We start from the raw sequence: 25,616 nt of genomic DNA, 5'->3' as shown, positions 1-25,616 counted from the left end.
TGAGGAAGGCCAAAAGGGGCGTGGGAGCTTTCCAGTTGGAAGGAGGTGCGAGGAGGTAATGGGAACTTGTTTGGACATGGTGTCTGCAGAGCAAGACCACCGTCCTTATTTATACTTGGCCGCTTGTGTGTGGACCTGTATGTAAGTACACAGCCTATTTCTTGGTGCACTGGTGAAAACTTGGTGTATAGATGGAGGTAAGTGTGGGCGTGCCTGCCACTGTGATTCTTTTTTTTTTTTAATTTAATTAATTAATTAATTTGGCTGTGTAGGGTCTTCGTTGCTGTGCGCAGGCTTTCTCTAGTTGGGGCGAGCAGAGGCTACTCTTCGTAGCGATGCGTGGGCTTCTCATTGCGGTGGCTTCTCTCGTTGTGGAGCATGGGCTCTAGGCGCACAGGCTTAGTTGCTCCGTGGCATGTGGGATCTTCCTGGACCAGGGCTCGAACCCATGTCCCCTGCACTGGCAGACAGATTCTTTAACTACTGTGCCACCAGGGAAGTCCTGCCGTTGTGATTCTGTTGGGGAGGAGGGAAGAAGACCCTTCTCTCTGGTGCTTGGGCAAAGGATGACCTCTTCACTCAGGCAAGCAGAGACCTGAAAGGGAGGGAGGGAAGGAGTTGGGGGTGAGAGAGACAGAGGTGTTGAGACAGGCCCACAGCCACTACCTAATGTTTACCTGCTCGAAGGAAACATTGCCGAAGTGCTCCCCCCTCATGCCCTGTACAGAGTCAAAATCTATTTTTAGCTAAAAATAGGACATTAAAAATTCAAATTGGTGAATATATTTAATTTTAAGCTTTCTGAATAGCCAATGTGCCCTTGAGAAGACAGTCATTTAATGATGTGGGTGCTCTGGGGCTTGAGCAAAGGACAGATCCTGGAGAAGTTTTTTTTTCCCCCCGTGTATTTATTTACTTACTTTTAATTTTATATTGGAGTATAGTTGATTAAAAATGTTGTGTTAGTTTCAGGTGTACAGCAAAGTGATTCAGTTATACATATACATGTATCTGTTCTTTTTAAAATTCTTTTCCCATTTAGGTTGTTACATAATCTTGAGCAGAGTTCCCTGTGCTATACAGTAGGTCCTTGTTGGTTATCCATTTTATTTATGTATTCATGTACGTATGTATGTATTTATTTATTTTTGGTTACCCATTTTAAATATAGCAGTGTGTACATGCCAATCCCAAACTCCCTGTCTATCCCTTCCCCCCACCCTTCCCCGCGCCCCCCCACCATAAGGAGAAGTTTTGTTAGGAAGCGTGAGCCAGGTGGTTTGGAGAGAAGCATCACCTTTTTCATTGGAGCTGGAGAATCAAATCAAATTCCTTTGCTGATCCAGCCCCCTGGTGGGAGAGGGTTGCGGGTGGGGGGGGGGGTAGGGGGGGTGGGGGGGGAGGGTGTTGAGGTTTGCTTGCTCCCCTACTTGGGAGAAATAACTTGGCTCAGTCAATGGGTGATCCGATCTGTATTTGAGGCAATTAGCCAATTGATTACAGACATTTATTGGGTATCCACTGGGTGTAGGCTGGGCTCCCCCGTAACCCTGCAAAACTGAGTATTATTGTGTCCTTAGGAAACTAAAGCCTGGAGAGGTTGAGGGACTTGCCGTAACTCACAAGCCAGTGAGTTACATAGTCTAAAATGAAACCCAGGTTCAGCTGCGTCTGGAACTGGTGTGCTTCCCATACCAGTGGTTCTCAAAGTGAGACCCCTGGACCAATAGCATCACTTAGGAATTTGTTAGAAATGCAGATTCTCTGGCCCACCCCAGACTTACAGAATCTGAAACTCTGGGGATGGAGTTGAGAAATCTATTTTAACAAGTCCTCTGGGTGTTCTGATGCATGTAGAGTTTGGAAACCATTGCTCTCTACTGCCTTGTCTCCTGATTAGGGATAACAGATTGTCCCTTCCCTCAGGGGCTTACAACCTGGTTGGGAAAACAAGATAAACATACATTTATTTTTTTTAAAAAGGTGACTGGGCTTAGAGAGTTAGCCTTCTTGAAGCTTTAGGGGAAAGGTGGCCTTGAGAGGTGGCCCAGCTTGTATAAGGGAAGAAGGAGGAGACTGTCCGGGTGGGGAGGGATATCAGTGTGTGTAAAGGTGGGGAAGCTGGGATCAGACTTTCCAGTTGCAGTGAGGGGACAAATGAGTCTTGCTGGGATGAGGTTCTCTGAGGGGAGTCACAGAGCGGGAGTCATGGAGGACAATGGGAGGCTTGATTACTAGTACTCTGGAATTTCCAGCTAGATTCTGCCCCACTGTTCATTTGACAGCCCACATTTAGGAAGCACCTGTTAGGCGTGCCCAGCACCAGCCAATGGAAGCTAAAACCAGGCTCCCTGACCCACTGACTGCTTGCTTCTCAGCTTTCAGCCCTGGGCTCAAATGTCACTTCCTTGTGTGAAACCTTCCCTGACCATCTCACGAGATGGGCCACCTAAAGGTCCCTCCCTTTGGTCTCCCAGCACTTTGTACAGTCCTTGTCGCTGCGCTTGCCACCCAGGATTGTGAGGACTCATTTGCGGGTCTACCTGCCCCACTTGGGGCTGAGACTGAGTCTTATGTAGCTTTGGTTCTGGCACAGAGTAGGTGCTCAGATCTCAATATTTGTTAAACGAATGAGTGAGTAGATGAATGAACGAACAAGTCAATCAGTGATAATATTTCCCCATGGACATAACAGCTGTGAACTTGCTCAACTAAGTGGAAAATTCTTGTCTATAAACTGATTCAGCTTTCTCATTGACTTACATCGTATCATGGAGGTGCACTTTCTTTGTCTGTTTCATTCACTTGTTGGCATAACTCTATTGAGCACATATTATGTGATCAGCTCCTTACTGAGTGCCGGACACACAATGGTGAATACAGGGCCTGCACCGAGGGAGCTTACTGTTTAATCTTCTGGGAGTTCCCAGCACCTCACTATTAAGGTTTTTGATTTTTGTTTTAATCATCACCCTTTTATAGAGTGGATTTAACCTCTTTGGGATCAGAGATACTTTTGAAAATCTGATAAAAGCTTTGGACCACTTCTCCAAAAGGAGATTAAAATTCTGGGGTTCGTAAACCTTCCCTAAATCTATTCGTGGGCCCTGAGTTAGGAACTGCAGGCCTGAGGTGGCTGTCGGGTGGGCATCTGTTGAACTGTGCTGAAGGTTTAGAGCCACATCAACCAGAATTTTGCCCATGGTCTCTGTCAAGTGAGTAATGGAGCCTGAAGAGGAGAGCCTGAGCTGACTCACTGGTCTTAGGATTGCCCTAGACCAATGAAGAGTCTGTGGCCAGAGTGGCCAGCTGTGAAGCACACAGGCAGAGAGGGAGACACTCTGTTTCCTCTAAGGTGGCTGTCTCCATTGCTTGCCTGTGACGCTCGCTGAGAACCTCCGTTTTCTGCCCACCTGTGACCAGCATGTGGACTGTGGGGAAATAAGACTTCCTTAGATTTCTCAGTGCTCCTGTAAAAAAAAAAAAAATGCCCTAGCATCCTGAGACTTGGAAATGTATAAGGTATAAAGAGGAAATTTTTGCTTTCACTTTCCCTAGGACTGTTTTGCCCTTCATATATCATGAGAATTAGATCTGCGGCCATTTATCTAGACAATTGGTCTTACCCAAAAGGATAACAAAATATATCCAGCAATTTCACTTGTGGGTATATGCTCAAAATCATTGAGAGCAGAGTCTGGAAGAGATATTTGTACACCCACGTTCAGAGCAGCATTACTCACAATAGCTAAAGGGTAGAAGCAACGCAAGTGTATACCAAGAGATGAATGGATAAGCAAAAGGTGGTATTTTCATACAATGGAACATTATTCAGCCTTAAAATCACATGGTACAACATGAATGAACCTTGAGGAAATTATACTAAGTGAAATAAACCAGTCACGAAAAGACAAATACTACATGATTCCACTTATTTGAGATAGGTAGAGTAGTCAAATTCATAGAGACAGAAAGTAGAATGGTGGTTGCCAGGGGCTGAGGGGAGAGGAGGAAATGGGGAGTTATTTTAAATTTAATGGGTACAGTGTTTCAGTTCTGCAAGATAAAAAGAGTTTTGGAGATGGATGGTGGTTGTATAATAACGCGAATGTACTGAATATCACTGAACTGTGCACTTAAAATGATTAAGACAGTAAATTGTATGTTATGTGTATTTTACCACAACTTAGAAAAAGTATATTAAAACTTCTCTTATCTCCCCAAGAGGACCAGAAGGTTATAGCCAGGGCCAGTTCCCCAGGTTAAGCGCCTAAGGTGCCAGGGAGACTAGAGCCCTAGTTCCCAAGGTGTGTACATTCCAAAAGTTTAGAGTGAGAATCCTTTCCATCCCTTCTCAAAGAAGCAAAGTCTTTTTTTTTTTTCCGCTAAATTCCCCTTTCTAGAGGGGAGGGAAATGGTTATCTCCCTCCTATATATAAATGGAGAAAACCCATTATTTTCCATCCCTGGCCTTAGATTGTCCTATTGCTCACGTAGGAGATTTTTCCATCTTGTTTTCCTCTCATCATCTCAGGGGTAAGATCTGGGGCAAAGGGAAGAGGGGGAAAGGAGGGGCTGACTCCTTCATCATCTCCTGTAAGATAATTGATAGGAAATCTGGCTCTGATCTAAAATACCTACTGCACAAATTCAGTATAAAATTAATAAAGATGAATATTAAACACCCAACCTGTACACATGTGCGTGCACATACACACACACACACACACACACACACACACATGCACACTCAGCTGGTGGCCTGCTGGGGGAGCAGGTGCAGCTTCCCTAGTAAGGGAGGGTGCACGGAGGACTTTCTGCACTGAACCTGTGAAGAGGGGAGATGGTTCCCCCCAGCTACCATAGTTGTGAGTGTGGGAGCACAGAGGCAGGCTGAGGAACGCCTCTACCTCAGAGCCCACCTCTGGAAAGCCCCATCCCGAAATGCGTCCCAAGCGCCTCCTTCTATCTGTCCTAGACTTTTTTTTTTGATGTAAATTTATTTATTTTTTTATTTTTGGTTGCATTGGGTCTTCATTGCTGCGCACGGGCTTTCTCTAGTTGCGGTGAGCGGGGGCTACTCTTCGTTGTGGTGCGTGGGCTTCTCATTGTGGTGGCTTCTCTTGCTGTGGAGCATGGGCTCTAGGCACACGGGCTTCACTAGTTGTGGCTCACAGCCTCAGTAGTTGTGGCATGTGGTCTCAGTAGTTGTGGCTCATGGGCTCTAGAGCGGAGGCTCAGTAGTTGTGGCACACGGGCTTAGTTGCTCCACGGTATGTGGGATCTTCCTGGACCAGGGCTCGAACCCATGTCCCCTGCACTGGCAGGCGGACTCCTAACCACTGCGCCCCCAGGAAAGCCCTGTCCTAGACTTTAAAAAAATTAATATTAATTTGAGATCCAAGAACTATTTCTAAGCACATTATCTCTATTCCTTTTTATTCTCACAATTCTGTGAAGTAGGTACTGTTTATATAACTCTTTTATAGTTGGAGAAATGGAGGTAGAGATTAAATAACGTGCCCAAGGTCAGATTTCAGTTCTCACTTCTTGGGACATTCGGGAGTGACTGTTGGAACCCTGTATCTCAGCCCGAGAGTTCTGTGGTCATAGCAGAACTTTCATTTCCCCATTTCTTGTCCCCAAGTGGTGACCAAGTAGCCAGCCCTGGCAGCTGGAGCTGGTGAGGGTTCCGCACACTGAGGGAGTTATCCCCTGGCCTCCTGAGCCTCAGGTTCCTCGCAGGGTAGATCACAAGCAAAGGAAAAGGGAGACCAGAAGGAAAAGAGGAAGGAAGGGAGCTTTGGGGGACCGAGGTCCTTAGTGGACACTGCTTTGTACCTGCCCAGATCTATTCCCCTTCCTCTGTGACAGCACTCCAGTTTTCCTTTTGGAACCCACCTTTTCCCTTTACTCAATCCATGGGGTGCTGATGGGGCTATATGGGTGGACATGTGACTCAGGTCTGGCCAATCAGGGAAGGTCTTACCCCCAAGACAAGCTCATGAGAGTAAATCCTTGGGATTTAGCAGGAACTACTAGGATAGAGGTGTGCTTTTTTCCACTGGGGTAGCACTACCTGGTAGAATATATTTTGAATACTGGAGACCATCTTGGCATTACATGGAAGAGTCCACCTAAGAATGAAGCCAACCGGAGGAAGGTAGAGACAAGTGATGGTGTGATGGGTAATTTTATGTCAACTTGGCTTGGCCGTAGTACCCCGATATTTGGTCAAACACATCTGGATGCTGCTGTGAAGGTATTTTTTAGATGAAATTAACCTTTAATTTAGTAGACTTTGAGTAAAGAAGATTATCCTCCATAATGTGGGTGGGCCTCATTCAGTCAGTTGAAGGCCATAATAAAGAAAAGACTAATGTCCCCTGAGAAAGAGGGGGACAGATTAACTTCAGACTCAAGCTGCAACATCGAATCTTCACTAGGTCTCCAGCCTGCTGGCCTGCCCTGCAGATTTTGTGAGCCCCTTAATTATGTGAGCCAATTCCTTAAAATCTCTCTCTCTCTCCCCCTGACAATCACAGATGGCCAGAACAGATGCCTGATGTCATTGTTTTAACACCTGGATCCAGCCAGACCTGACATCAAATACCCCTGGATTTTCCACTTAAGTGGTCATCTTGAATTGGGTTTCTGTCACTTACAACCCAGAAGGTCCATCTCAGGAGGGAGCAGGAACTCACACTGACTGAGCTCTGGTTCCATGCCAGGCCCATTGCTCCCCTTTGACAGTTGACCTGGGCCTTAAAGGATGCATAGAAGTTCACATGGACATGAGGAGGATGGGGTAGAGTGAACATGTGCAAAGACACAGGGAAGGGATGGAGCGCAGTAAGCTCAGGAAACCAACAAGTTCAATGTGGCGGATGTGAAAGAAGCAATGGGCAAGAGACTGGCCTGGAGAAGTTGTCCGGGCCCAGGTGGTACAGGATTTGAACGCCAGGCTGGGGAGTTTGGACTTTGTCCCAAGGCCAGCAAGGGAGGCGTTGGAGGGTGTTAAGCAGAGCAGTTATATGACCTGACTCAGGCTTTTGTTGGTTCACTCTGCAGTGTGAAGCACACAGGATGCACAGATAACAGAAGCAGAGAGGAATTATTTTATGGCTGGAGTTTTTCCTGGTGCTCCTGAAATCATGTTCTATGCATCATTTCCCTCTCATCTCCTCGAAACAGTAAAGCGCAGTGGTTAATGACGTGGACTCCCGGAGCCACCCTGCCTGAGTCTACATCTTGTCTCTGCCACTAACTATCTACTTAACCTCAGGAGTGTCACTTAAGTCTTAGTGCCTCAGTTTCCTTAGTGAAACAGCATCATTATCCACCTCTTACTAATGTCTTATAATAATTGTCACTGCATGTTTAGGGCTCAGCACAGTGTTTGGCATGTAGTAAACACCTAGTAGTTAATAGCACTCTTACCTTATTAAGGCCAGTGGGCGGCCTCCTGGGCTGCAAACCCCAAGCCTCAGGAGGCCAGCAGCAGCAGGCCTCGGCTCTCTGCCCTTTCCCTGTGCCAGCCCCACCTGCTTTTCCCAGGGGCTGCGTCTGCCCCTCCGGTTCTCACAGAGGCATGGCCAGCCCAGGCCCCAGGGAGCTGGGAAGGGTCACTGAAGGGACAGGAGGAGAAAAGGGCTTTCAGCTCTGGAAAGATACTTCTCCAAAACTTAGGCTTGGGAATTAGGCTGGAATCGGATGAAAACCAGCTTCCCAGCCCTGCACAAGCCCAAAGAGGGTGTCCTGGAAGCACAGAGGCTGTAAACTCAGCCCTTTCACTCCAACTTCCAGATGTAGAGGTGAGAGGCTCAAAGCAGGCTCAACCCCAGGGATTGGCTCTGGGAAACAGCTTCAATGAGATGGATAAAATGCTAAAAGTTCAGAGTCAAGGGGCATCCTTGAATTCCCAGCCTTTTTCGTTGTTGTTTTTTTTGGTTTGTTTTTGGTTTTTTCCCCACCACTGTGTAGTGCAGTAGAAATGGCAACCCTGCCACCAACTTAGGGGGACTCTGGACAAGTCACTTCCTGTTTGGCCTCAATTTTCCTGAATTTCCAATAACAGGGGTTGGAATCAAAGGTGGCAAATAGGGTTCTTCTTGTGGGCCAGACTTTATCAGTTTTAATGGCTGCCTGGTTGGCTGGTTAGAGAGAGTGCTGGGATTGAAGGAGTGATGTCTGCCATGTGTGTGGAAGGCAATGGATGGTGTGTGGGCCGTCCTCGGCCTGGATGGGTTTTTAGTCCTGAGTACTCAGTCTTAGCACTGAGGTGGATTCCCATGTCTGGCCCAATCCCCCAGGTGGACTCTGGCCCAGTAGTGCCCCTCACGGCCCTCACAGAAGGCCAGGTACTGCTGTAGGCTCCACCTCTATACACATTCTCTGGACCTTTCCACTTAAATGGTTAATGCCAATGTCTGCTGGGTACTTTGGGTTCAACATGAGAATTGGTTTCCTTGATGATAGTGAGAGAGAGTCAGGCCTCACAGAAAAGGAGGCTGAAGGCCATAGTAGTCCCTGCATCCTACCAGCCCTAGGTGACCTAATGGCTCAGGACTTATGTCACCCGTGTCCCCAGCCTCTCTTTATTCCCTCTTCCTGCCCTGCCCAGTAGCACACTTTCCTGGCTTTTCTCTAACCAGGAGCTCAAAGCCCTCTTTTTTGTCCCACTCATCAAGTCTTGACAAGCACTGATAAACTCATTGACTCTGAGGTGCCAATAACTAAGCATAGCTGGAGATGAATTTCAAACGGTAAGATTCCAGGCATCAACGAGTCGAAGGCCTCAGCAGCAGTATTAGTAGGTCACATGAAGAGGTAACCATTACTGAACAGCAGGACGTTAGTTGTTCAATTGTGGGAAGAACTGTCCTGCCAACAGCCTAAAAACGGAGACATTCCAGTGAGGGTTGCCCTGCCCCATACAGCATAGAGTGGAGGAGGGTACCGGCTCCTGAGCCGGAGCACCTGGGTTTTGAATAGCAGCTCCACTACTTCCTTACTGTGTGACCTAGTGAAAGTCCCTTCACCTCTTTCTACCTCAGTCTTCTCTTCAGAAAATGGGGTTGGTGATAAGAGCAGTCCCTACCTTGTAGAGTTATTGAGGGAAGTAGGTGAGCTTAGCATAGAACAGTACCTGGTGTGTAGCCGATGCTATCTAAGTGTTGGCTGTTATCACCGGGCTCCTTGCAGGGGCCGTGGACCAATCCCAGTCACTGCAGTTTGAGATGGCAGGGTCCAGCCCAGGGCTGGCACATAGGAGGTGTCAGCAAATGTGAGACCCCTCCTTTGACCTTCACTTTGGAATTGTCTCCAGAGCCAGGTTAGGAGCCAGATGAGAAAACACAGACTTCCTCAGCACGGCTGCGAGCCAGCTATTTGGAGGTCATTGTGGCTTTGTCTCTACTGAGATCAGAAAGTCCAGCAGTTTCTCCCTCTCCCCTTCTTACTCTCTCTGCCCCTCCCATTGATCATACTTGCTGCCCACAGTCCCTGTTGCCTCAGCAGCCATGTCTGGTGGGATGTGTCCCCACCTCCCCAGCCACAGCTGACTGGACCTGGGATTGGCCCCTTCCCCCAGGACCACCCACTCAGGCGAGTTGGTCCAATCAGATTCTGCCTCTGGAATGGGGAAATGGTGGTGGAGCTACAGCTGAACGGTCCTTTAGAATTAGGTAGAAGATTGTGATGGCTATGTTTAAGGTGAGCTCTGAGGATGCTGGTGGCAGAGATAGGAAGCCTAAACAGAGAGAGCTGCTCCTCTGAGACACCTTAAATCAGAGTCACCTTCCACTTCCACTTCTCAGGAGGCCTGGGAACCCCATCTCCTCATCTTGGATCCCCATGAGATACCTATACCGACAGACCCCACTCTCTTCCTTGCAGCCAGCCTGAGAGCATCCCTGGGCCCTGTAACCAGGAGGGCTTTGACTTACTCCCTGCCAGCCCCTTGGAGTTACACTCTCCTGCCTCAAACCCTTGCCTCCTTCCATGAGGTTTTTCTGGATGTAATTTCATGGATGGAGTGGACCTCCTGCAGCTCCCTTGCTTACATCCTATCTTGGTGACCTCAGGAAAAACAGCTGTAACCGTGCTGTGAGAGAAACTGGGGCACCTCACACCCTGAGGTGACCCTCTGGGGCTCCAGCTGTCAGCTGCACTTTCTGAAACTGCGTAAAGTCCCTGCCACACGGACTTCATTTTCTGCTTCATGTCCTTCTGCTGAGAAGACACTGAATAGCCCAGCCTGTCTCCCGCTGCCCTAGCCCGCTGCTCCAAGGCAGCCCCTGGCTGTTTGATCACGTCCTTCATGTCAGTCCCAGATCCCAGCACTGGGATCTGTTTCTCACTCTTGAATAGGGGCCAAAACTTCACGATTTTGAATTTGGCAGCCTTGAATCTGCTGCCCGAATCCACACTCACTCCCATAAGCTGGAAAAGAAGTCTGTTTATTTTATTAATGAGTTCAGAGTAAGATTGTGGCATCAATCTTAGCAGCAATGAGAGCAGGAGAGAGAGGAGAGGGATGGAGAGGGATAGACCCAAGAGTCAGGTCCTAGCAGAGTTCAAGGGAGAAGGCTCCCAGATTCACAAAGCCAGAGGAATGACAGGAGAGTCTAGATCGCAGGGGCCTCTTCAGAACGGCTAGCTGCTCCCTCCCTCCATGCTGGCCTTCAGAGGGGTGGCCCGAAGTGTTCCTATGCAGCCCTACTTCAGGGCCAGAGGGAGTCTGCAATCCCTGGGTGCTGGTGGGTTTCCAGGGTGCCTGCAGGCTGCGGTGGCTCAGCTGGCTCCAGGCATGGTGTCCAGGAGGGTGGGTCCGGAGCTCACTGGCTTCTCCCGGTGGGCTTGGTTTCTCCTCTGAACTTCAGAAGAAGGTCCTGTGGAGAAGCGGAACAAAGCAGGAGGGTGCAGGTCTTGTGGGTGCGCACCTTGCGCCAAGGGCAAGGCTGACGAAAGGGGGCACACCCTGCCCCTTGGAGGCGCAAGGCCTTGCCGACCTCTGGATCCCCTCTTGGTGCAGGCCCCAAGCAGCTACACCCCAGCCATAGCCACGGCACACAGGAGGCCAGGGAGGGCGCAGAAGGGACACCTGGGATGAGGTAGGAGGGGACCAGAGGCAAAGGCACTGAGGTCCCTCACAGAGCAGATGACAAGTGACAGAAAACAAAGGGCCACTGAGGCCATCCCAGAAGCCACGGCCACAGTTGAGGCCAACCGTCCTGGGAGCATGAGGCCCTAATATTTTGAGAAACTTGCAACAGAAAAGTCAACAAGTCCAGGCTTGGGTCTGCCCCCGATGCTGCCAGCTCTGGGCTTTAGGCCACACCAAACCCCAGTTTCACGGCCACCTACCAGCTCTGTCCATGGGCACAGCCCTGTCACAGGGCAGGAAATACATCCCAAAGCTGGGCTCCACTGTGTCCCACAGATAGAGTCCAGAGTCAAGGGAGAGAGAAGGCACAGAGGACAGTTTGGTCTGAGTAGGGCTCAGCCACAGCAGGTCACAACAGGTCACGGACAACTCTGATAGGCCAACCCTGGTTCTTTGGACCAGCTTTAATTGCCTCTTTATTGCCCTGGCTCTGGCCAAGCATGGCGGCTTTGTGGAGGTCCCAGAGGGTGGGGCTGACAGGGAAGGGGCATCCCAGGCTGTGCTTCCTTTGGGTTCTCCCAGCCCATCGTGCCTGGTTTGAGGCACCGCCTGTGCCCAACCGAGAATGGCGCTCACTGCTCTATCCTGCTCCTTGGGGTGCTATGTGGGACCCAGGGCAGATCCCAAGGTCTGTGGTGAGTCAGGACACCCAGGCCCCAAGCATGCCGCACACTGAGCTCTGCTTGGCTTCCCTGAGCGGGAGGGCCTTTGAGTCCAAAAGAATCCCAGCGCCACCAACAGCAGGCCCAGGTGGTACTTCAGGGATGGCGAATCCCCAGACATCAGTCCTAAGAACCTGCCGACAGCGTGGGCAGCAGACAGCCACGACGTGCAGCGTGGACAGACGGGGCCCTGCAGCCCACCTGCCTATTCATCACGGGGGTTGCCAGGCTCCAGATGCAGGAGGAACCCATGTCTAAGCATGGGAGCATTGTCTCCAAGGAGCTTTCAGACCGGCTAGGGGCTTTCGGCTGCAGAGGAGGGAAGAGAAGAGCTACATACGCAGAGCGGAGCAGGAAACACAAAACAGGGCTTGGTTATTCCAGGCAGAGCTCCACCGGCCCTCTCCCTTCACTTGGCTCCTGCCTCAGGTCCTGCCTAGGCCCTGGGTTCCAGAATTAGTTGCTATAAGACCTTGATTTCTCTAAGATGTACACAGGACTCAGCCTCTGCTGGGAGGGGGAGTGGGTAGGCACCGTCATGACAGGCAAGCACAGGGGTGGGGAGGTGATGTGATGAAGTGAGGGTGGTAGACAGTAAGAGGCACACACAGAGGCACAGAGAGAGACAGGGGCAGAGACGGAAAGACAGAGAGAGAGAAAATGGATGCAGGGTGGCAAAGATGGAGAAGCAGGGACTCAGAGCCAGGGGTGGAGAGAGGCAAGAAAAGGAGAGGTAAGAGAAGAGGGAGAGAGATGAAGGGAAGAAGGATGCAGGGGAGAGGGATGGATGGGAGAGAGATTGACAGGAAGGAAGGGGGAGCAGGAGGGAGGGGAAGGACACAGAGAGAGAAAGAGAGAGAGAATGAGATAGAGAGACCCACACAGATACAGAGGCAGGAATGAAACAGACATAGGGAGAGACAGACCATACAGGGAATTGCAGAGAAAGACAGAGACTGGGTCAAGGAAAGCCTGCAGGATGGGACCAAAGCCTATGGTCCTGACTGCATGAAGGAAAGCAGCTATGTAGCAGGAAGACCCTCCAGAGAGCAGAAGACACAGAAGTCTTTAAACTAGCTGGTGATGGGGCAGGAGATGAAGTTCTGAGTGGGGAATCAGAAATCTGAGGCTTTGTCCCAACTTCACTGTTTACTTGGCCTGAGACCTTGAATCTCTCTGGGCTTCAGTCTTCCACATGGAAAGAAGCATCCGGACAAGACCGACTTGGAGGCGGCTCTGGCAATGCTTGAGGACAGTGACTTAGTTCTAGGCTTGCTCTCGCCTGGGAGCTTTCCAGGATCAATTACTACTAGACTTCGTGTGCTTGCGCCATTCCGTTAGGCTGGATGAGGACTGGGGCTGGGCTGGGGGAAAGTGGCCAAGATCCCGGAGGAGGAGGAGGGAGAGGAGGTAGGGGGCCAGGCACCTGCACACACTTACAGCTCATCGTCATACTCCTTGGGGGGACAGACGGCAACGACAAGGTCGATCCAGTCCTGTGGGGAGAAGCCATGTCACTCTGAGGCATGCCCAGCGGTCAGTGGCATGTCCGCCCCTGACACTCCATTCCCATGCCTGGGCACCATGGCCCAGGATCAGCCGGCTGGGGCCTTCTTCCCATTGTGGGGGGGTGGGGGTGGGCCCATGTGGGGCTGGAGGTCCTCCTGGTGGGGAAGGGCCTCACTGTGCAATCCCATGGTCTGGGGAAGCTTCCAGACTCTGAGGTTTCAGAACCATAGAAGCCAGGGTTGCCAGGTCCTTGAATGACACCAAGTTCCCAAATGCTGATCTGCAGACCCTGGCCAGGCATCAACCTCAGAATCACTTGGGGAATTCCTTAAAATTCTAGATTCATGGACTTGGTGCCTGGAAATGTGAGGTTAGGTCCTGGGAAACGGCATTTTTAACGAAGTCCCTAGGTCATTCAGATGCACAGCCAATTGGGGGATTTCAGGCCTAGCTTTCTGCTCCTAACATTTGAATCCCCTCGATGGCATCACTGCCATCCTTAGCTTATCCATCATTGTGCATCCTTGGCTTGGGTGTATCCAATAAAAATTTTGTGAAATGTCACTAGGCCCCTCTACCATGCAATAGCTCCTAATATTGAACGGAAATCTCTCCTCAGGACCTCCCTCCATCCAATCCAATTCTGCCCTCAAGATCACAGAAAACTTTCGCTCCCTCTACCCTAATGTAGCACTTGAGATAGTTAAAGACAGTCATCATGTTACCCGTGAGTCTTCTCTTCTCCACATCCCTTCATGTGGGTCCCAGGCCCATCCGGTCAGCGTCCTCGGCACTGAACTTAATACCTCAGACTCGGCTGCCTGCATACAGTTGCACAGGTTGTGCATTGCACAACATGGGCAAGCACCATTCCCACTGTAGTCTGTAGGAGGGCACCCCCTCGGATTGTGCAGTGCACAGCCTGGGAGACCTTATGTGGTGGCCCTGACCCAGGTGGGTGTCTAATGAGCCAGAGCAAACTACCACCAGCCCCTCCTCCATTCTGGGCCCTCTACTTCTGTTAATGCTTTCAAGCACTCTCTTGATTCCTGTTTGGTGTGTACTTAGAGAAGACCTTAAGGGTTTTTCTTGGGTGGGTTGCCACATCTGGTCTTCTGGAGTCTATCTGTGCCACTTGTTTTTTGGATTCAAGGTTGGAAACTGACTTTCTGAATTCTATCTTGTCAGATTAAGACCACTGGCTGGATAGGGTATGTGAGTGTCACCCAAGAGTTACCTGGACCTTGGATATCGGCCCTGGGATGGGGCACCCTGACTGTAAGGCCTGGTTGCAGAGGCCAGGGTTTGAGGCAGGCAGGCGAGGGAGGGATAAAGGGAGGGGGATTGTTCTTACCCCCTGATTCCAGGCCTTCTGCAGGGCAGCCTCAGCCTCAGCCAGGGTGTAGTCCGTCACGATCTTGCCATTGATGGCCATGACCTCATCCCCTTTCACAATGCCACCTGCAGGAAGATAAGGCTGACTGACCAACTGGGCTGTACACGGCAAACGGGGAGTGACTGTAGGGCTGCAGAAGGGGCCTGACTTGGATTCTGAAAGCTCATATGGGCTCAGAAAGCACAAGGGGAAACAATCGACCAGGTTGCTCAAAGGGCACTTCCTTCCCACCTCATCCACACACCCTCACCCCAGCTCAGTGGAATCGGGACACCAGTGATGAATTATTGCCACCTCAGCTTTTGTATGGGCCTCTGATTGCAGAGGGAAGCAGACCTGCATTTCCAGGGAGGTTACCAGAAACACAAGCTAGTTCTATGAGCCGTCCCTTTCTGTGCTGTAGCCGTGCTGGTCGGCTTTAGGTCCCTGAGCAGACTGAGCTCTTTCCTGCCTCAGAGCTTTCACATGCTGTCCCATCTGGTGCACCTGCCCTCGCTCTTTCCCTCTTCTTCCAAGTCTGAGATAAAACTCTGAGAGGTCTTCTCTGACTGCCCACTCAATCTCAAGACCTTTCCTATTATTCTATTAAAGTATCCCGTTTTTTTTCTGCACAGCATTTTTTACAATTTGTAACCATATATCTATTTATTGACTGGTGGTCCCTCCTACCAGACTGTCAGCTCCATAAGGGCAGGGATTGTCTTTTTAGTTCACCACTATATCTCCAGCACTTAACAAAATACCTAGCACAAAATAGGAATTCAATAGATATTTCTTGAATAAATGAGTGATGTTGAAGGTGCTCCTGGATAAGCGGACCTGTGATCTAATAAGTAGTTTGAGAAAAGCTGACGTTATAAGCTTTAACAGAGCTACTCACTGCGGGACTTGTCAGAACCTTGAATATGCTAATATGCCTTGTGGCTCTCCGAGAAGTAGATCTGACACACATCTTCAACTTCAGAACCCTTTCTTTTTTTTTGGAGCAATTTCTCCCAGTTCTGGTGTCCACAGAACGTTCTGTGCTATGCTGAAATAGTTTACTCAGGAGCCTTGCAGGCATGAAGGCCCACAGGATTATGATGTGTGTTGCTGAAGATGGTGGCTAGGGTGGCTTAAAACACATGTGCTCCTGGAGAACTTTCACCAGCTGCTTGTATGTCCAAAGTAGTGTGGAACCGAACTGTAGACAGCAGTTTCCTCTGGACAGTGGGCCTGGGGAGAGGTAGCTTCCGCATTTTCACTTTGTACAAACCCAAGATGCAGCCTCAGGGCCAATAAGGCAGTGGTTGGGCTGGGGCTTTGTGAGGTGGGGAGGGCCCGGGAAGCCACCCGTCCATCCTGGTCCTCTTGCCCGCTAGACATGGCAGACAGGTGGGGCCAGCATCAGCCCTTCCCTCAGCTGGCACAGGAAATGAGGACAGAGGTGGAGCGCTTGGCCAGGTGGGCAGCGGTGGGCCATGGCAGCTGCCTAGCTGAGCAGGCCCCCCTTCTACGGCGGAAATGAAGGCTCAAGTGTGGCTGTGAGGGGCCGAGGTCACCAAGGCCCGGGGTGGCAGAGCTGGACTCGCCGTAGCAACCCACAGAAGCCTGGCTGCCAGTGTGCCCAGGTGACTGGCATCACTCCACCTCCTGCCTCAGGCCCACACCCACCCTCCATTCTACCACCTTGGCTTGTGGGAGAGACTCCAGCCTAGCGCTGCAGAGAAGGGATCTGACTCTGGGATTCCCTGCTCTGGCCTGCAAAGGTGAGGGGCTCCTCCTTCAAGGGCACCAATTCCTCCACAAAGGACTCAGGAGTACTGAAAAGCTACCCAGACTTGGAAGAAGAAATCACTAACGGTGGAGTTTCAGACACTGTCAGGTGAATGGGTTGATCGTTTGAGGCACAAGTCTGTGCTGGGTCCACAAAGGCTTCGCTCATCAGCAGGGGTGTTTTTTTGGTAAGGGGATCAAGGCCAAGCAAGAAGATCATGCCACAGGAGAGACACAGGGTGGGAGGGGGCAGGGCTGCAGAAGGTCCCAAGCAGGGGTGGCACTTGTGCTGGGCAGTAAAGTGAATGACCAAACTGCTTGGGTTCAAGCCCTGCCTCCATCCCTTACTGGCTGTGGGTCCTGAACAAGTATTATACTTAACCTTTCTGTGCCTCAGTTTCCTAAGATGTGAAATGAGAGTGGTAACGGTATCTATTATAAGAATTAAATGAGTTAATACACATGATTACTCAGACACAGGTTATGTGCAGGTACTTAGAATAACATCTGGCATGAGGTTAGTTCTTGACAGATGTTGGCTCTTATCATTATGAAAAGGGCGGGTAACGTTTTGATGGTTTCTCTCTTGCCTTTACTTGTGCTGTCCTCTCTGCCTGGAAAGCCCTTTCCCTCCTTTGCAAGGCTAGCATCAACTTATCTTTAAAGGCTCAGCTCAGTATCACCCTTGTAGGGAGCCCTCCCAGCAGCCCTCTTTCCCTTGATAGGTTAGGGGCCTCAGAGTTCCCACAGCATCCCTCCACCCTCTCAGTCCTCTGCCAGCCCACAGCAGACCCCACTGTTATCGTCAGCACCTGGCAATTCTGAGGATGTTTTCACCACTAGATGGGGAGCCCCCGAGGGCAAAGTGGTGTCTGGTTTGCCGTGTGCCTGCAGATCCTGGCACTGTCATATGCCTGCAGGTAACATGTGGGACTGATGCATGAGTGGGCGGACCCAGGTGGGAGGGCATTCCTGAGAATGGTCAGCCCACTCCCAGAAGGCTGCTGTTTGCTTTCTTGGAGGATCCTGTATAACCATAGCACCATCCCCAAACTGGGGCATGGCTGGTCCCCACTCACCGTGCCGCTCAGCGGCTCCGCCCTCGTAAACAGCCGAGACAACCACCTTCCCGATCGGGGAGTCCACACCGCCTTCCAGGGCCAGGTCTAAGGCTCCCTCCTGGTGAGAAGAAAACAGGCCTTTGGAGCCAAGCAGACAACAGGTTGTGGGCACCTGGGCGCCCAGGAGCCTCTTGTCGGGGCCACAGACAGGGCGGGAGAAGCCATGGGGCAATGGCAGTGCCGTCAGGGAGGAAATGGGGCATGGATGCCAAGCGGGGCCTGGGGGTGTGGTCTTACAATAGCAAGGGGTGTTCCCAAGGGGAAAGAGGAGAGTGGGAATCTGAGGGGTCCTCCAGGAGTCACCTTGAAAGTAGGAGAAACAAGGGACCAAGATGGGAGGGGGCAGGGACAAAGAAGCGTGGTCCCCGCCTGACCTCCATGTGCCCGGGTACCTTCTTAATGCGCAGGAGCCGGACATCCTTTCCTACGATCTGCTCCGGGGTGAACTACAGGGAAAAGACAGTGGGGATGAAGGATGCCTGCCTGAAGGATGCAGGTGGGGGCAGGGGTGGGAGGGAAAGCCAGGCACCTGTGGGACATTGGGCCCCACAGAACACACGGTCAAGGGGACCTTGCACAGCCTCATCCCCATCAGTCTTCAGCTGGAGGTCCCAGGCCCCATGGGGGCCAAATGGACACGCACACACAGAGATCGTTTTTCCCCGGGATTACTGTGAGGGCTGGGCGAGAGCATGGCTTGTAAGTACACAGCACAGTGTCTGGTATGTAGATAGCGCTCAGCAAGTGTAACTGTTGTTGCAAACCCCCCCACCCCACACACACACACTCAGTTCACAATGGAATGCTGTTTGAAAGGAGCCTACAAGGGAAGAGCAGCTGGGGCCTCCTTGGGACTGTTCACACGCCCTGCCTCATCCCCAGGGCCCTCAGAACCCACAGTGCACCCGCACCAAACACACCGTAATCCCCCACCCCCCACTCCTGGGGTTACTCCCCAGGGGAGGAGAGCTATCTCTCACCATGGAGTAGGGGTCAAAGCCTTCCTCGTATTTCCGGAAATCCTGGAAGCAAAGGGAGGGTGTTAGGGCTTCAGAGCAGAGGCCCTTGAGAGTCACTGCAGGAAAGAAGCTTAGGGCGGAGGAAGACGGTGAATGGCTAGGAGGTAGGGGAGAGAGTGGTGAGGTGAGGGGGCAGTTGTGGACTGCATGGGGGATTCGGGGGGGAGGCTGGCAGCCCTGACAGCCAGAGCACCCCTGCCCGGGAGAAGCGGGAAGTTACGGGAAGCATTTGAAGGACCCTGGCCCTGGATCCTGCACTGTTCCAGAGGGGTGGACATCTGTGGCTGGCAGGGGCATCTGCTGACATCTAGGTGGTCTGGGCAGCCTTGCTGAAGGTCTCATTGCCCACAGCTTCAGGTCTTTTAGGCCCTTTCTCAGCTCCTCCAAGTGCCCACCTGAGGCCAGGTCCAGGCTCTGGGGGTGAAGCCCAGCTTTTCTCCACCCAGTGCTCTGACCCCAAAGAAGGACAATACTGCTCAGGAGGCTCCCTGGGGAAACCAGTCACAACATGATGGGCACAGGGAAGGGACATCAGGCACCCAGAGGCAAAGGACGGCTGTCTGTGCTTGCCCAGCGCCTGCACTGTTCTTAATGTAATGCTTATCTAGAAGGTAAGGCTCCCCCCAGAACCTAGCCAGGGGAGGAGGAGGGGGACGCTCAGCTCTGGGGACCTGGCTTGGTGGGAGCTGTGGGAACAATATCCCTAACAATATGCCCTTCTCACCAAGCGAGGTGCTGAGAAGGGAGAAGCGGGAGCAGAGTCGGAAAAGCACTGTCTTCCCAGGAGTCACACACAGAGAGCAGGAGCCCAGGGTCCATGGATTGAGGGGCCAGGCATGCTAAGCCTGAGGGCAGCAAAGCCTCAGTTAGTCCCCACGGGAAGGTGGGAGCAAAGGGGAAGCCCTGTGATAGGTGCCCATGCAGCCTTGCTGGACTGAATGGAGTCACCCGCCAGCATACAGTCACCTGGGCCACACCAAGTGTCCCCTGGGGCCTGTGGTCACAGGGAGGTCACAGCCCCCTCTGTGCCCAGCATGCAGCAACCAAGCTCTGGGCTCAAGACGGGGGCCAGATATCTGCAGATGGATCCCTGGGCATCTGCCTGCCCTGCCTCCTCCCTCGCCTTCATCTCCCGGGCTCAACCCCGAAGAGCCTGGGGGTCTCCAGCCTGGCCCAGCTCTGAGGCCACCCCCAGGTTGGTGTGTGGGTGTCAGGGCAGCAGACAGAGGAAGGGATGCAGCAAATCCACGGGCAAGGGGAGTCATTAGGCAGGACGTGGAGTCAATTCTCTTTCACGGAGAGAACCCTGCCTACCCCTGGCTGTGTCTTCTGGAAAAGTGAGCAGGGCTGGCTATGGGCCTCCCTCTCTCCTTCCCTCTGAGAATCTGCTCTCAGCGATGGGCCGGATGGCAAGGACTTGTGTCTTATGTGAATTTAGATTAGAGACCTATAAGCCGCTATCGTGGGTCGGCCCTTGAAGAGGGAGTCCAGCCCTTCGTCCAACAGATGGAGACACTGGGACCCAGAGAGGTGACATTCATGCTCAAGTCACCCCGTCAGTGGGCAGTGAGGTGAAGGTCTGACTCCCAGTCTGGGCCCTTGGATTCCTCACCTTCCTGCCTCTCTCTCCTCGAGACCTATTTGTGCCTTGAATAACAAAACCCCCAAAAAATGTCTATTTCATCCTGAGAGGCAGGATGGCATAGGACTTAGGAGCCCAACTATGGAGGCTGACCTCCTGGGTCAAATTCAAAGCCAGGGTCTGACACTAGCGGTGCCATCAAGGGCGTGATTCCTAATCTCTCTGCATTGGTTTCTCATCTATAAAATGCGGGTGGTAAAAGCACTTCCCTCCTAGGTTCTGGTAAAGATGAAAAGAATTAAAGTACATAAAGTATTTAGAAACAGTGCTTGTCCAGAAGGGAGTGGAATGATATACTTAAAGTGATGAAACGGAAGAACCTACAACCAAGATTACTCTACCCAGCGAGGATCTCATTCAGATTTGAGGGAGAAATCAAAAGCTTTACAGACAAGCAAAAGCTAAGAGAATTCACCACCACAAACCAGCTCTACAACAAATGCTAAAGGAACTTCTCTAAGTGGGAAACACAAGAGAAGAAAAGGACCTACAAAAACAAACCCAAAACAATTAAGAAAATGGTCATAGGAACATACATATAGATAATTACCTTAAACGTGAATGGATTAAATGCTCCAACCAAAAGACACAGACTGGCTGAATGGATACAAAAACAAGACCCATATATATGCTGTCTACAAGAGACCCACTTCAGACCTAGGGACACATACAGACTGAAAGTGAGGGGATGGAAAAAGATATTCCATGCAACTGGAAATCAAAACAAAGCTGGAGTAGCAACACTCATATCAGATAAAATAGACTTTAAAATAAAGAATGTTATAAGAGACAAGGAAGGACACTATATAATGATCAAGGGACCAATCCAAGAAGAAGATATAACAATTATAAATATATATGCACCCAACATAGGAGCACGTCAATACATAAGACAACTGCTAACAGCTCTAAAAGAGGAAATTGACAGTAACAAAATAATAGTGGGGGACCATAACACCTCACTTACACCAATGGACAGATCATCCAAAATGAAAATAAATAAGGAAACAGAAGCTTTAAATGACACAACAGACCAGATAGATTTAATTGATATTTATAGGACATTCCATCCAAAAACAGCAGATTACATTTTCTTCTCAAGTCCGCACGGAACACTCTCCAGGACTGATCACATCTTGAGTCACAAATCAAGCCTCAGTAAATTTAAGAAAATTGAAATCATATCACGCATCTTTTCTGGCCACAATGCTCTGGGATTAGAAATGAATTACAGGGGAAAAAAAGGTAAAAAACACAAATACATGGAGGCTAAACAGTACGTTACTAAATAACCAAGAGATCACTGAAGAAATCAAAGAGGAAATCAAAAAATATCTAGAGACAAATGACAATGAAAACACGATGATCCAACACCTATGGGATGCAGCAAAAGCAGTTCTAAGAGGGAAGTTTATAGCTATACAAGCCTACCTCAAGAAACAAGAAAAATCTCAACTAAACAATCTAACCTTACACCTAAAGGAACTAGAGAAAGAAGAACAAACAAAACCCAAAGTTAGCAGAAGGAAAGAAATAAAGATCAGAGCAGAAATAAATGAAATAGAAACAAAGAAAACAATAGCAAAGATCAATAAAACTAAAAGCTGGGGGGCTTCCCTGGTGGCGCAGTGGTTAAGAATCCGCCTGCCAATGCAGGGGACACAGGTTCAAACCCTGGTCCAGGAAGATCCCACATGCCGCGGAGCAACTAAGCCCGTGCACCACAACTACCGAGCCTGTGCTCTAGAGCCCATGAGCCACAACTACTGGGCCTGTGCGCCTAGAGCCAGTGCTCTGCAACAAGAGAAGCCACCGCAGTCAGAAGCCCGCGCACCGCAACAAAGAGTAGCCCCCGCTCCCCGCAACTAGAGAAAGACCGAGCGCAGCAACGAAGACCCAATGCAGCCAAAAATAAATAAATAAAATAAAGAAATTTATTAAAAAAAAACAAAAACAAAAACTAAAAGCTGGTTCTTTGAGAAGATAAACAAAATTGATAAACCATTAGCCAGACTCATCAAGAAAAAGAGGGAGAGGACTCAAATCAATAAAATTAGAAATGAAAAAGGAGAAGTTACAACAGACACGGCAGAAATACAAAGCATCCTAAGAGACTACTACAAGCAACTCTATGCCAACAAAATGGACAACCTGGAAGAAATGGACAAATTCTTAGAAAGGTATAACCTTCCAAGACTGAGCCAGGAAGAAATTGAAAACATGAACAGACCAATCACAAGTAATGAAATTGAAACTGTGGTTAAAAATCTTCCAACAAACAAAAGTCCAGGACCGGATGGCTTCACAGGTGAATTCTATCAAACATTTAGAGAAGAGCTAACACCCATCCTTCTCAAACTCTTCCAAAAAACTGCAGAGGAAGGAACACTCCCAAACTCATTCTATGAGGCCACCATCACCCTGACAACCACAACCAGACAAAGATATTATAAAAAAAGAAAATTACAGACCACTATCACTGATGAATATAGATGCAAAAATCCTCAACAAAAAACTAGGAAACAGAATCCAACAACACATTAAAAGGATCATACGCCGTGATCAAGTGGAGTTTATCCCAGGGATGCAAGGATTCTTCAATATACACAAATCAATCAATATGATAAAACATATTAACAAATTGAAGAATAAAAACCATATGATCATCTCAATAGATTCAGAAAAAGCTTTTGACAAAATTCAACACCCATTTATGATAAAAACTCTCCAGAAAGTGGGCATAGAGGGAAACTACCTCAACATAATAAAGGCCATATATGACAAACCCACAGCAAACATCATTCTCAATGGTGAAAAACTGAAAGCATGTCCTCTAAGATCAGGAATAAGAGAAGGACGTCCACTCTCACCACTATTATTCAACATAGTTTTGGAAGTCCTAGCCATGGCAATCAGAGAAGAAAAAGAAATACAAATTGGAAAAGAAGAAGTAACACTGTCACTGTTTGCAGATGACATGATACTATACATAGAGAATCCTAAAAATGCCACCAGAAAACTACTAGAGCTAATCAATAAAGTTGCAGGATACAAAATGAATGCACAGAAATCTCTTGCATTCCTATACACTAATGATGAAAAATCTGAAAGAGAAATTAAGGAAACACTCCCATTTACCACTGCAACAAAAAGAATAAAATACCTAGGAAGAAACCTACCTAGGGAGACAAAAGACCTGCATGCAGAAAACTATAAGACACTGATGAAAGTAAAGATGATACCAGCAGATGGAGAGATATACCATGTTCTTGGATTGGAAGAATCAATATTGTGAAAATGACTATACGATCCAAAGCAATCTACAGATTCAATGCAATCCTTATCAAATTACCAATGGCATTTTTTACAGAACTAGAACAAAAAATCTTAAAATTTGTATGAAGACACAGAAGACCCAGAATAGCCAAAGCAGTCTTGAGGGAAAAAAACTGAGCTGTAGGAATCAGACTCCCTGACTTCAGACTGTACTACAAAGCTACAGTAATCAAGACAATATGGTACTGGCACAAAAACAGAAACATAGATCAGTGGAAAAAGATAGAAAGCCCAGAGATAAACCCACGCACCTATGGTCAACTAATCTATGACACAGGAGGCAAGGATATACAATGGAGAAAAGACAGTCTCTTAATAAGTGGTGCTGGGAAAACTGGATAGCTACAGGTAAAAGAATGAAATTAGAACATTCCCTAACACCATACACAAAAATAAACTCAAAATGGATTAAGGACCTAAATGTAAGACCAGACACTATAAAACTCTTAGAGGAAAACATCGGAAGAACACACTTTGACATAAATCACAGCAAGATCTCTTTTGATCCACCTCCTAGAGTAATGGAAATAAAACCAAAAATAAACAAATGGGACTTAATGAAACTTAAAACTTTTGCACAGCAAAGGAAACCATAAACAAGATGAAAAGACAACCCTCAGAATGGGAGAAAATATTTGCAAGCAAATCAACAGACAAAGGATTAATCTCCAAAATATATAAACAGCTCATGCAGCTCAATATTAAAGAAACAGACAACCCAATCCAAAAATGGGCAGAACACCTAAATAGACATTTCTCCAAAGAAGATATACAGATGGCCAAAAAGCACATGAAAAGCTGCTCAACATGACTAATTATTAGAGAAATGCAAATCAAAACGACAATGAAGTATCACCTCACACCAGTTAGAATGGGCATCATCAGAAAATCTATAAACAACAAATGCTGGAGAGGATACGGAGAAAAGGGAACCCTCTTGCACTGTTGGTGGGAATGTAAATTAATACAGCCCCTATGGAGAACAGTATGGAGGTTCCTTAAAAAACTAAAAATAGAATTACCATATGATCCAGCAATCCCACTACTGGTCATATACCCGGAGAAAACCATAATTAAAAAAGACACATGCACCCCAATGTTCACTGCACCACTATTTACAATAGCCAGTTCATGGAAGCAATCTAAATGCCCATCGACAGAGGAATGGATAAAGAAGTTGTGGTACGTATATACAATGGAATATTACTCAGCCATAAAAAGAAACGAAATTGAGTCATTTGTTCAGATGTGGATGGATCTAGAGACTGTCATACAGAGTGAAGTAAGTCAGAAAGAGAAAAACAAATATCGTATACTAACGCATGTATGTGGAAAAATGGTACAGATGAAGCGGTTTGCAGGGCACAAGTTGAGACACAGATGTAGAGAACAAATGTATGGACACCACGGGGGGAAAGCCACAGGGGGGTGGGGATGGTGGTGTGCTGAATTGGGTGATTGGGATTGACATGTATACACTGATGTGTATAAAATTGATGACTAATAGGAACCTGCTGTATAAAAAAATAAATTAAATAAAATTCAAAAATTTAAAAAAATAAATAAAATTTACAAATTAGTTTGAAATTTTAGATTCAAAAATAAAAGAAACACTTAAAAAAAAAAAGAAACAGTGCTTGGCATACCACAGCTAAGTGTCAGCTGTCACCTGTCACTGCTCAGTCCTCGTTGGGGGCAGCTTCCTTTGCAGACCCTCCTATCTCACTGTACAGCTGACACCTCCCCTTTGTTCCCTGACTGCAGTCAAATCAGCCTGTAGTCAGATATTCGGTTATTGGTGAGGATGCTGGCTGCAAGATCTCCATCTTGGGGTCTCTTTCATCAGCAATGAGACAGCCAATCCAATGGCTGGCTCTGAGGATGTAAGCCCCAGGAGGTGGGAGGATAAGTGGCTGCCTGCCTGAATCCACTCATGGACCTGCAAGGACTTCTGTGGGGCCCTGTGCACAGGAGCGTCCCCTGCAGATGGAGGACCTGGGCCACCACTT

General features: G+C 48.9%; 1 protein-coding gene across 1 annotated transcript in view; it reads right to left on the bottom strand.

Annotated features, from left to right (window-relative positions):
* Window positions 1-10,574: 10,574 nt before the first annotated feature.
* Window positions 10,575-25,616, bottom strand: part of USH1C (USH1 protein network component harmonin) — a 52,908-nt gene continuing 37,866 nt past the window's right edge. Inside the window, exons 16-21 of the mRNA XM_060159586.1 lie at window positions 18,591-18,632; window positions 18,003-18,056; window positions 17,569-17,668; window positions 14,693-14,799; window positions 13,270-13,325; window positions 10,575-10,892 (exon numbers count right to left, since the gene is read on the bottom strand). Of these exons, the coding sequence (XP_060015569.1) occupies window positions 10,880-10,892; window positions 13,270-13,325; window positions 14,693-14,799; window positions 17,569-17,668; window positions 18,003-18,056; window positions 18,591-18,632 (372 nt within the window). The 3' untranslated portion in view covers window positions 10,575-10,879. The remainder of the gene's footprint in view (window positions 10,893-13,269; window positions 13,326-14,692; window positions 14,800-17,568; window positions 17,669-18,002; window positions 18,057-18,590; window positions 18,633-25,616) is intronic.

Source organism: Lagenorhynchus albirostris, chromosome 9, assembly GCF_949774975.1.
Source record: "Lagenorhynchus albirostris chromosome 9, mLagAlb1.1, whole genome shotgun sequence".
NCBI classification, from domain to species: Eukaryota; Metazoa; Chordata; class Mammalia; order Artiodactyla; family Delphinidae; genus Lagenorhynchus; species Lagenorhynchus albirostris.
The sequence above is the reverse complement of the archived record's forward strand: the minus strand, read 5'-3'. Positions and strand labels throughout refer to the sequence as shown.